Below are 12,258 nucleotides of genomic sequence, written 5' to 3'. Positions count from 1 at the left end.
AGGACACGCAGCATCCTCCACAAGCACAGCTGACCAGTGACAGCTGGTCACGATGCTCAAGTGAAAGGTAACTCCCCTTTGGCTCTACCAAGGATGAGAAGCTGGCCCTCAACTCCATAAATATTATTTGTAAATGGTCTAAACTGCTCAATTCATGCTTTGGGAAAATCCTGAAAGTTAAATGTGGTGGATTCATATGGAAGTGTGGCCATGCACTTACCAGCTTTTTCTTTGGCACTGATCGCTTCAGCTGTTAGTGGAGAAACTTCATGTCTGCCAGCAAACAACTGGTGATCCTGGTAAAGAAAGCCAGTGTCTTCCAGTACCTGGACTGGGCTGGTAGGCTTGTAACAAACAGATGTGGAGCCTGTTAGAAAGAAGAATGGGGTATCAGTAACGAAACCGCTTGAATGACAAAATATAAAGCTGTGACTTACGACAGAAGTCCAAAAAAATTTTGAGTATGGCTAGGGGCCTGAGAAGCCCTGCTGAGGCCACTGCACAATCCACCTCTTCTGTTCTCACCACCCAAATAACACATTAGCTCTGAGGAACAACAGGCAGCCACTAAGTCATCAGCGCTGCTTCATGTACCAACCCTGCCTGGCCTTCAAGGTCTCCAGTTCAGGTACAAAGCAAGGCTTATAAGGGCTCACAGTGACAAGTGACAAGCTTACGAATCAAGGCATGGCCCCAGGACATGAAGCTAACAGAGCCAGCATAAAACTGGAAGAGGCAGTGGGTAAAAAGAAGGAAAGAAGGATAGGTGAGGACCCAGCCACACAATCAATAGGGCTAAAGTCTGGGAAAGGCTTTACCACAAAATCTGCTAATGAATAATAGTTCAGCAATACAGAAAACTGCTGAGACACAAAATACAGCCAACACTATCAAAGGAGAGAGTTTATAAATCACTTTGTACAGATGTTCTTAATATGGTAAGGAGAGGACGTAGCTAGAGGGCCATGGGAATGTGTCTGGCAGACCGACTGCACAGGAGCCGCACGCCCAAGCTCCAACATCCCACAGACATCAACGGCTGGACTAGTCCCCCAGCCCCTTTCACAATCAGTGAGTGAGAACAAGCTCTCCTGGCAAGCAACAAGGCTCATCCTAAATCTGCTCACAGGGGTGGCTTTCTCAAGTGCTGCTTGTTTTAACAAAGTCACACAAAATGCATCACAGCAGTGTTAAGCCAGAAGCGACACTGGCTTGATCTCACAAATCAAAACAGGAGTGACATCGGCATGACTCCACAACTGAGGAAAGATGCCGACAGACTGGACAGGGTGCAAATGAGGGTCACAACGATGATCAAAGGGCTGTAGAACCTGCCCTATGAGGGAAGGCTGATGGAGTTAGCTCTTTTCTCCCTGGAGAAGAGAAGGTTGGGGGGGCGACCTCATCACAGTGTTCCAGTACTTAAAGGGTGGCCGTAAAGAGGACAGAGGTGCTCTCTCTTCACAAAGAGCTACATGAAGAAGACAAGTGGCAATGGGTACAAGTTGCACTAAGAGAGGTTTTATCTTGATATAAGAAATAGTATTTTTACAGTGAAAACAATAATTTACTGGAACAACCTCCCCGGGAGCATGGTAGGGTATTCATCACTGGAGGTCTTCCAGATGCGACGAGACAAGGTGCTAGATAATCTCGTGTAGGCTCCCCTTCCCACAAAAGGTGAGACCAGGCAATCTTTTGAGGTCCCTTCCAACCTGGGCTGTTCTATGATTCTATGATTTTCTGATTCCTACTTATTTTTCTGAGCACTACCTAATTTTTGTGAAAAGAAGGCTCTCTGAGGTCCAAACCTTGGAGTTGAGCATCTCCTGGACCTGAATACCCTGGTGCAGCAGGGACACAGCAGAATCACTCTCCACTGCCATAGGTTTTAGACTAAGGGAATGGCCATCAACCTCCAGCACCGGCCACTGCCAAGGGGCTCGCCTGAACAGGAGGTGGAGGGCTCAAAGTGGCACCAGTGGTGTGCCCATCCATCCCAGCGGGGCATCTGCCCACCCCAGTGGGGCAGGAAGCCCATGAGCATAGGGACCTGCAGCCCCCTGCTCTGCGGGGAAAAACATCAGCCATGGATGACCTGGATTTATTAATCTTGACTGCCTGGTTTGTGCTCGGCTAACTGTGGGCTCACTGGCATATCTTACACAAGGAAACTGCTTTGCTCTCCTCCTTACAGGTCATCACTAACATCAAGCCCCTGCATGGAGCAGAGTAGCAGGGTGGTAGCAGGGGGCAGGATCCAGCCCGTCTTCCCTACAGGCATGAAGATACTATTTTCTTCTGCGCCCAGAGGAAATAGACATTTCTACAAAATGTTAATGAATTCATCACTTTACCATTCATATTGTGCATGAATGCGTATGGCAGTTATCTATATTTAGAGAGTAAGAAGGAAAGATTGCTCAGTTGAGTAGATCTAAGCTGAATATGTTTGTGAAAATGAGCATGGTAGACTAGTCTGGAATTTGCGCTGATGCCGATACAGACCCCAAAAAAATCTCAAGAACTCTAATTTCCAACATTATTATCCTATTCTGGTACAGATTAGCATTAAACACACCCTTTACTGCTCTTACACACACACAGTCCTGCCTTGGAATCAGGAATTCTGTGCAAAGCAAGGAAGTTTTGAGCCCAGGCTTGTTTTATGAATAAAAAGGTGAATTAAGGTGACACAAAGAAAATCCACATGCCCAAGAAAGACAAGCAGCTTCAAGCATTATAGGCAACTTGAACAGCCAACAACTACTGGCTTGGCCTTACTGCTCACCAAACAGAATTTAAAAGAAAGAAGTAAAATTGTACACTTGCTTTCTACATTTTGAGTCTGTAAGCATGCTTGGCTCATGTTTTCAATTTTCCAAGACGCAAAATGGAAACTAAAGACTTATTTTTTCTGTAATAAGAGCTGAAATTCTCACCTAACCACTTGTCTTTGGTGGCTGTGGCAAAGCAATATTCTACTAAAATAAGGACTGGTAAATGCTGGCATCTGCCAAACTGTTCGATTTCTGAACTCTGTTTATATTAAGAGTCAAAACCAAGTAGCTCCAACCCAGACAGAAACCACTGCACTTTGTTGTACACATGTAGATGTTTTATCATCGTAAAATGATGTAATGATGGTTTATGATGCTAAAAAAATATGTAAAAATATTTTATGTTCATTCACAGTAGGTTTTAATAAAATGTCAGCTGCAGCTGGCACAGAAAGCCAGTTTATGTGTAAAACAGATAATGATTGCCGAAAGATCAGTGCTTGGCGCACAGCCACAATCCAGATCATGGGCAGTAATGCACCACTTGAATGCTTAGTGAAGACTCATGAGCCATTTGGAGCAAGGCAAGAGCCTTTTTTCTTCCCTCCCTTGCTGTCACAGGAGCCTCCCAAATCCCAGCTCCTCTCTCCGCAGGGAAAGGCTTTGCTCCACCCAGCTCTGCTGGGGTGCAAGGTGCCTATCCAACGCTCAGGAGTTTGCTCCTTTCCCAAACTTTCCCATTCTTCCACAATGCTCACCAAAATAACAATTTTCATCCCTATAACTGAATCCTGGCACCAGAGCAGCCATGTCCAGGGGCCACAGGTAAGCAGTCAGTTGAGGGCAACCTAGGACAAAGACCACCACCCCACCAAGGACGTGTCCCTGGGGAAAGGCTTTCTATCCACATCTAGCCCAAACAACCTAAGCTCCAAAACACGGCTGCTGCCCCGTGTTTTGTCACTGCCACTGCCAAGAAGAGCCAACCCCATCACCTCAGGAAGTGCCTGCAGGCAGCTGCCAGCTGTGCTATGCCCTTTCCTCTCCCCCTCCCAAAGCCAGTCCAGCTCACTTGAGCCCAGCATGCCAGGATACAGTCCAGTCCATAGACATCACATCTTCAATCGTCATATATCCAGTGTCTCTTACAGCCAATCCCATAGGACATGGTCACATTTCTGGCCCAGTTCAGTCCTCTACATCTCTACCAACTCTCCCACGTCTAAGTGATTGCCTGACACCAATTAGTTTTGTTTGGTTTGTTGTTGGTTTCTTGTTGTTTTTTTTTAAGATAAACAAGCATTACACAGTACAGAAGCAGATGTATTATCCTGGAGGTTTATTACATAGCAGTGTAACTCACGTGAAGATTCAGAACTATTTCAATGAATCATTTGCTAAGATTAACACCAGACAGTCAGCAAGGACCAGAGACAGAGGAGCAATGCTTAAATATTTCCTGTTTCTGATGTGGTTTCAGTCTGGTTTTGAAAAGGATCTAAAGCAAAACCTCATAGGAAACTCACTGCTGCAACAGTACAGGAAAACCATGTTTTTAGAGCAATAACAGCATCCCCAAGAAACAAATTTCCTCCTCACAAAAACAGTTGAAGATGGTTTTCTTACAGCCAAACTGTACCACTACTCTGCATTCAGCAAAACACCAAAAAAATGCCCATTGTGCATTTAGAGGCAACGTCTCAAGCCAGCGCCCAGGTGATGAGTTTCTACATTGCACCCCGCTGCCCACCCAGGTACCACTCTGAGGCTGCCTGCAGCACAGCCCAGGCTGCTGTCATGTGCAGTTCCTCTGCCACCCAAAAGCCACCCAGCCAAACAAAACCACAGAGTTATCATCCAAAAATTCTTCTTTCAATTTGTACCCTACCGACTGAGAGGTTTGAAAGAGATTGAGGCGTTTCAAATACCATCCAAAGCAATCATCTGAAATTAAAAAGTAGGTAAGGCAGCTTTACACTTTCCTATAAACTCCGCTGCGGTTTGTAAGGGAGGTCCAAAAATGACAAAAAAAAAAAAAATGACACCATTTCCAAGCCCACATCTGTCCTTCTGTCTCATAGCCAAGCCGGAAAGGAGTATAAATACCTTATTCCACATTTAAAATATTTTCTCTGCCCTGTCGCTGCATAAAAATCTCAGGTCAACAAGAAAGGAAAATAATTATTGAAGGGAAGTAACAAAAGGACGGTTAAAGCACTCCAGGGTCCCAGAGGCTGCCCGAAGGCTGCGCCATGAATTCCCTAGGGCAGACCCATTAGTACCTCCAATGGGTCACAGAGACCCTCCACTGAGGCTGGATGCCCCTGCATGTGTGTCCCAGCCCGCAAACCTTACGTTCTCTTGTAAGCATCAGCTTAGTTTTGAAGAGGCGTTGCCATACCCCAGCCATGCAGCTCTCCCAAGGCTGGGAGAAAGACCTGAGTTTCCTTTGGCTCATAAAAAAATAACTCACATGTTCTGCTTCTTGGTTTAGGTACAAAAAGTGGAGACAGCACTTCCAACAGCATCACAAAGGATGCTCTTGGTACCTCTGGCAGCTCTCCTCCAGTGGTGCTGGGACTCCTTTGCAGGCCCAGCTCTGACAAAGTGCAGGAGCTCAGGCAGACATCAGTGATGGTTTCACATTATCAGCTCCCCAGCTGATGCACAAGTTCTCTACGTCACTTCTGTAGTGGCCGACTCACCCTCACACCCTGCAATTCTGCTTGGGAGCCTTGCATCTGCTGCCAAGGCTCCTGAGCCCCATGAGGACTAAACAAGCATCGCTAATATTATTTTCACGGGAGCAGAGCAACATCTTGCAGGACAGAAATCCAACCCACATAATGCAGACCAGATGTGAGCGAGCAGCACCTCTCGTAGCCCACATGAAAGTCGGAGATCTACCACATCTGAGCCAGGAGAAGCTTCACCCCTGTGCCTGGCAGGATTCACCAGACTGAGCCCCCTCCTCCACAGTTGCCTGCTCTGGGGGAAGAAATCTTGAAGAAAACTTCAGAATCCATGTTGTGCTGTTCCCTTGCTCAAGAAGAGCTCCTGGAGTCTCCCATCCTCGGTACTGTGATTTCATTCTCCAAAAAGTGCATCATCAAAGAAAGCACTAGCAAGACTAATGGGAAAAGGCAATGGAGGCAACCAAACCCCACCTCTCCCAAGGAATCGTGCTACCACATCCAAATTTAACTGCCTACAAGGACAAACACTTCCTGTGAAACTTCAGCCTCATGCACTTATTTTCATACGTACTTCCCCTCAGCAAAAAAAACCAAAGCAGACAAGCAAAAAAGCTCCAAGCGAAGCACAGCAAAGGCGCCTTGAAAGCAGCTCCTGAGCCTGGCACGAGATCAGATGGATACAGGGAAGAGCGGAGCCACATCTGTCTGCCTGGGAGATCCCCCCCCCCTCCCCACCTTCCCGATGCAAATCAGGTGCGCGGGCCTGTGGGGGCAAACGATGTTCTTTCATCTCAGACGGTTACGTGTTTTACAACATAGGATAATCCACTGGGGGTTTCCCCCCCATCCCAGGCTCACCCCCGGAGTAGAGGCAGGTTGCAAGCAGAGTATTTTCATCACACCTCCAGCCGCCGAGCAGTTACCCAGGCACTAACCCGACAGAGGAAGGGATGCATGCTCCTTAGGTGGCTGCGCTAGGCCTTCCACAAATATGTGCATTTTCAAGGCCTCTCTATATTATGAGCTATACATTTGCCTCTGCAGCTATAACATTTGAGTCTACAATATGCAGCCAGCCTAAATTTGTTCAAAGAATTGAATCAAAAATTGAAATTTCTACTGTGATCAAAGTGCCAGTGGCACAATGATGACTCGTGTCAGCATTGCTGCTCTGCGATAAAAGAGTGAGCATTATCCAGAGCTGAAAGTAAGGGAAGACATTCCATAAAAGTGAAATACAAAGGCTGACATGGAGCTTGTGAGGCAACGCTTCTGCTACAGCCGTGCCACTTGTCAGCACAGCAAACAGTCTGCAGACATTTTCACTACGCCATAAATTCTGCTTTCCAAGCCATAAAAAATATCCAAGATAAAAGTTCATCATGAAAATTTTTTTCCATTGGAGGAAATAAAAATATTATCATAAATCGATCAGCTACAACATACAGAGAAGACACTCGCAAAGCAGGAGTTTAAGCTATGATTAACTTTGCTGTACTTACTGCTTTTAAAAACGATCACATTACAGAAAAGCACTGGCATGATCCCTGTCACTTGGATATTTAAGCCCTTCCATTAATTAACCAGAAGTGAAACAGGACCTAGGACTGTGGATCATTCAGCTAGTTCCTCATTACTGCAAGCAACCATATTGTAAAATTCTCAAACTGAACAAACAGCATCTGAAGAAGACAATTATTTTTTTTTGTCCCATTTGGAGGAGGTTTCAGGATCCTCTTCCTCAGATACACAAAAATATTCTTCTTAGTGCCTGGTCGCAGCCACTGACATCGCTCTTTATGCATCTATTTTTTTTGCCAGTGGTGTCCTTTAGGTTAAATAGCTTTCTCCCTGAGTCATTCCCACAAACTTGCAGCGTACAAAGGAGCCTGGGATAAGGACAGAACAAAAATAGTACAAAGACTGTACAGTACTCTCTAACTGAAAATGCAGGCATTGAACTCTATCATATAGATCTTCAGATTTCTAGAGCTTTTCCATTTTTTTTTAACACAGGCAACAAACCACAGGCTAAGGATCCACAGCTCTTCATTTGATCCATGTGAAAACCTGCTGTGGTAACCCTACACCGAGCAGAGCCTTTGCATTATTATTGTCATGTCTAAAGCAAAAAGAAATTAAAGCTTCTTCCCACCAGAATATATACTAAAATTATGAGCCTTCCATTATTAAATCATTACACACCATCTATATTCAGCCACTTTTAAAATACAGAAATTTAATACAGGTATTATACACAGAAGTGCTAACAAGATAATTGCTTTTAGTCCCTGTTCCCAGATGGCTGAGCTCAGAGTTAGAACAGGGAAAATCACAGTAACGGCCAATAGCGTGGAACTGTCACCTCGAACACGGCCCAAAACCGATGCACATCTCAGGCAGGGGGACACATCCCTGGGGACGAGACATGTCCCTGGCAGGGACCCCCTGCCCACCCCGGGTAGCCATCCCGAGGGGGAATCCTGCCAAGAAGTACCTCCGCGCCTCTGCGGGATGCAGGAGCCCAGACCACCTCCCTAGGGGGGGGACCTGGGTGCCTCCTGCCCTGCAGGCGCCTCAGGGGACCCATGTGGCATCCCTCAGCCCAGAAGGGACTTCACTGAAATACGTGCTCATAACACACACGTTGGGGAGGGAGGGCAGAGGAATAACAGTATTTTAATTACTTCAGTTGGTTTAAGTCTTAAATGGAGACTTGATTTCACTAAAAGCATTTTAATTCATGGAATCATTCATTACATTAAAATAATGTCATTATTTTCCACACTGAGCCATGGTCACCTAAGTCACTATTGTCTAAAGCACATTTGTATCTGTGCTAAACCATATGGTCAGAACAGATAATCCCAAGTACTGCTCAATTATTTAATCCCACGACATGTTTTCCTGAGATGTGGCACCCCCCTACAGATCACTCCGCTCCTCGAAAGGCATTGCCTCGATGTATGCTGGCTGTCATCGCCTGGCTCGCACAAGAATGACCCGCTATGACTTCAAGACACAGTACAGACGCTTGTGGGGAAAGGGACAGCCACACATAGCCATGGGCAAGGCCACCAAACACTGCAGGATCTGCTGTCACACGTAGGACACACATCACTGTGAGGTAAAACTGCTCTCATGTGCTGGTCCAGATCTAGAGTGATTTCACCAGCTTCTACAGATTTACTCCAGATTTACATGCACAGCAACATCCCATCTACTGGAAAAGTCACTGAAAGGACCAAAAAAGAACAGATACGCTTATAAATGCAACATTTCAATACAAAAGTTGCCCTAACAGTTTTGGTTTTTTCTAGAAGTGATGTTGTTGTTATTACTATTATTTTCTACCTACTTCCATCTATTTCTACTTCTGCCTTGAGCCGAAGGCAGGCTGTTCCATTTAAAAATTCAGGATGCAAATGGGAACCAGATTACATCTATCCCAAAGCTGCCAAAAAGCAATTGCTGTATGAAACCAAAAATCCTCCTGGGATTTTTCCCAAATCCACAAAATATTCCCGAGCACTACAGTTTCCACAGGGACTATTACATTAGCAGATAGTCTCTGTGTGAAAACCTGAGTACGCAGCCACCCTCCTAATGGTTTCCAGGACAAGGAGGCTGTTCAAGGCACGTACTCTCACCTTAGTATTGAATAACATTTATACCAGATCTGGCCTTTAAAGTGAGTTATATGCCTATCGGTGTTAGAAAACATGGCACGGGGGACCATCAGCCTTTTGTTTCCCAAAAGAAAGCTACAAAGATCAGCAGTAACGTCTATCTCCACATTGTCCTGAAAAATCTACATGCATCCCAACAGTCCAGCTGAGCCTGACCCCCCAAACAGCTCCACGTACATCCCTCCTGGGGCTGCTGCTGCGATCTCTACAAACCCCCTTCAGTCTCTCTTCACTGGAGAAACGCAATGCTTTTAGCTCTGTGCCACCATTCCCTTGCAGAGGAGCACCGGTGCTGCATCCATGCATCAATTCCTCCATCCAGTACGCTGATGTGCAGAGGCTTTGGTCCAGATTGCTGTGTGGGGCCAGGACACTGGGAATTGTCTCTGTGCTTGTCCACAATGTCACACGTGCATGGAAATGAAAAGTAAGTGAGAGCAGCCACTGATCCTGCAGGCATCGGGGCTTCAGAGAGGCAGCACGTGCTTGTTTGGGTCAAAGCCGCCCTCCTCCAGCAGCCAAGTGCTTTCCAAAATAAAAGGAAAAGCAAAGCTCTCTGTGCCAAATGCTGGCAGACAGCAAAGGGAAGTGATAGGCATCAGGACGGAGGAGGAAGAGGACAGACATGCAGGTGACGGGGGTCTCCTGCCAGCCCCACACAGTCTGGGGAAACTGAGGGGCCCAGTCAAAAGCAGTGCTGGAGGGGCACATCCTTCCCTATTTAACAACCTAAACCAGCGCCCCAAAATTCATCCCCTCACACCACTGCTCCAGTCGGGGCTGGGGATGAGGAAGGTTGGGCAGGATGTGGCCCCTCCATGCAGGGCCACAGCACGCACCCAGCACAGCCCTGGAGAGGGTTTTATGATGAGCTCTTACCCACCCGATATTCCCTGCCCTCACCACTCCGGCATCGTTTCAAGAGGTATTTACAGGACCCTTTAAAGAGCTTTTCTGCCCATTAGCGTTGACTACACACATATAAAAAAAATACATGTTTTATATATACACACAGATAAAAATACAAAAACTTATGTAGCATATTTTATACTTTTATATATAGAATATATATGCAGTCATAACCACAGAATCATAGAATCATCCAGGTTGGAAAAGACCCTTAAGATCATCGAGTCCAACTGTTAAGCTAACACTGCCAAACCACATCCCTAAGTGCCATGCACATACATATACAGACATATTAAAAATAGATAACCATATACCTACACTTATTTTATATATATCTCTATATATGTAAATATATACATATATCTGAAATACATATATATCTCCATGCTCACCTGTGAGCTAGAACAGCACTGCCAGTTAGCGACACACAGGAAAAATCAGGGGACTCATCTTCACGGCTACCCCTCTCTCAGAAAGCTTTTTAAGCTTATTTTTATAGGAGGGAAAAAAAAAAAAAAAAAGACAAACGCTGAGCGCAGCGGGTGCCCGCTAAGGGCCCGCAGCCGGCTGGGCGGGCAGCTGCTCCCCGCTCCCGGGGCGCCCGCACAGCACCAGGAAAGGGAAAAAAAAAAAAGGGAAAAAACCCACAAAACTCTTTCCATCGAAAGAGGAAAAAGACCAAGCGGCGACCTTCCTGTATTTAAAACTACGAATCACCAAAACTGGCTGGAGGATTTGGGTTAAATTCACGTGGGTTTTTTTCTTTTTTCTTCTCTTCTTTCAATGCTGGGGTTTGTGTTTGTTTTTTGTTTTCTTTTCTTTGGTTTTAAAAAGAGGAGTTTATCTTTGTTCTCCCTGCAGGGTTGGGAAGGTGAAATATAGAAGTTCCCCCTCGCCATCCCCCTACCACGGCAACGTGAGAAACCGCTCCCCGGGGCGGGCCCCCCGCCCGCAGCGGGACGCGACCGCGCTCGCCCGGTCCCCGGCGGAGAGGCGGGCTGGGGGGTCGCCCCCCGGGGCTGCGCCTGCCGGGCCCCCCCGGGGCTGCCGCTCCACCGGGCCGGGCCGAGCGGTGACAGCCCGGCGCGGCGGGACACGCCGGGACGCCGCGATCGCTACTGCGGAAACACAAGCGGCCGCGGCGGGTTCAGCTGGAAACGCTCCCCCCGCGGGGCCGGCCGCTCGCCTCGCCCTGCCCCGCGGGAGCCGGAGCCCCCTCCCAAACAAACGGCCGGCACCCCCGCCGGGCCGGCACCCCCGCCGGGCCAGCCCCGGGCTGCCCCAGCCGGCTGCCCCGCCGGCCCGCAGCGGAGCCAGTCCGCAGGAGTAACGCGGGGCGGGCTCAGGGAAACATGGAGCGGCCGGCGGCGGGCGGCAGGGCTGCGCGGCCGGGCGGGGCGGCGGGCCGGGGCACGGGGAAGCTCGCCCCGCTCCCACGCCGCGGGGCTCCCCACGCAGCCCGGGGAGCAGCGGGCAGGTCCCGCGGAAGCGGCGGGTCGCGGCCCCGGGCAGCGGCGATCGCCGCCCGGCCCGGCCCGGCCCGGCCCCCCCCCGCAGCGCCCGCGGCACGCACGGGTGTGTGCGGGAAGGGGCAGCCCGCAGCGGCGCCCCCCCCGCGGCGCTCCGCACGCCGGTGCGCTCCCCGGCGCACACGTGGACAAAGGCACAGGCGCTCCCACGCACACGGGCGCGCACAGACACGCACTTGTGCGCTGACACACAGGCGCACACCGCGCGCAGGGACGGACGGGCGCGCAGACCCCCGCCCCCCCGCCCCGCCGCCGTTACCTCCGGCTCCGCGCCCCGCCGCCCCCGGCAGCACCTTGGCCATCCGCGCCGCTCCCCGCCGCCCCCAGGCGCGCACCGCCGGCCGCCGCGGGCCGGGGCGGGGCGGGGGCGGGGGGCGGGATCGGGGCGGGGCGGGGCCTGCACCTCCCGGGGGAGGGGGCGAGCGCCGCCCGGGCGCGGGGGGGGCTGGCCCGGCAGCCGGTGCCTGCCGTCAGGTCTACGGGGCCGGCCGCGGTCACGGGGGGCCGGACCCCTCGCCAGGGCCGGCCACGGGCTTTGCTGGAGCCTCGCAGCCCCGAACGGAGCCACCTGGATGCCCCCGGGGCTGAACCCGTGTGGCGACACGGCCCCCCCGCCTCACGCCTGGGAGCGCTTGGGACCTAAATCCCCCCCTAG

At 49.6% G+C, this 12,258-nt stretch overlaps 1 protein-coding gene across 1 annotated transcript in view; it reads right to left on the bottom strand.

Moving 5' to 3' along the window:
* The window catches only part of AMOTL1 (angiomotin like 1), a 61,186-nt gene extending 49,212 nt beyond the window's left edge, over nt 1–11,974 (bottom strand). The window contains exons 1-2 of the mRNA XM_055702605.1: nt 11,863–11,974; nt 221–367 (exon numbers count right to left, since the gene is read on the bottom strand). Coding sequence (XP_055558580.1) covers nt 221–367; nt 11,863–11,905 — 190 coding nt within the window. The 5' untranslated portion in view covers nt 11,906–11,974. The remainder of the gene's footprint in view (nt 1–220; nt 368–11,862) is intronic.
* Between the last annotated feature and the right edge of the window lie 284 nt (nt 11,975–12,258).

Source organism: Falco cherrug, chromosome 2, assembly GCF_023634085.1.
Source record: "Falco cherrug isolate bFalChe1 chromosome 2, bFalChe1.pri, whole genome shotgun sequence".
Classification (NCBI taxonomy): Eukaryota; Metazoa; Chordata; class Aves; order Falconiformes; family Falconidae; genus Falco; species Falco cherrug.
The sequence above is the reverse complement of the archived record's forward strand: the minus strand, read 5'-3'. Positions and strand labels throughout refer to the sequence as shown.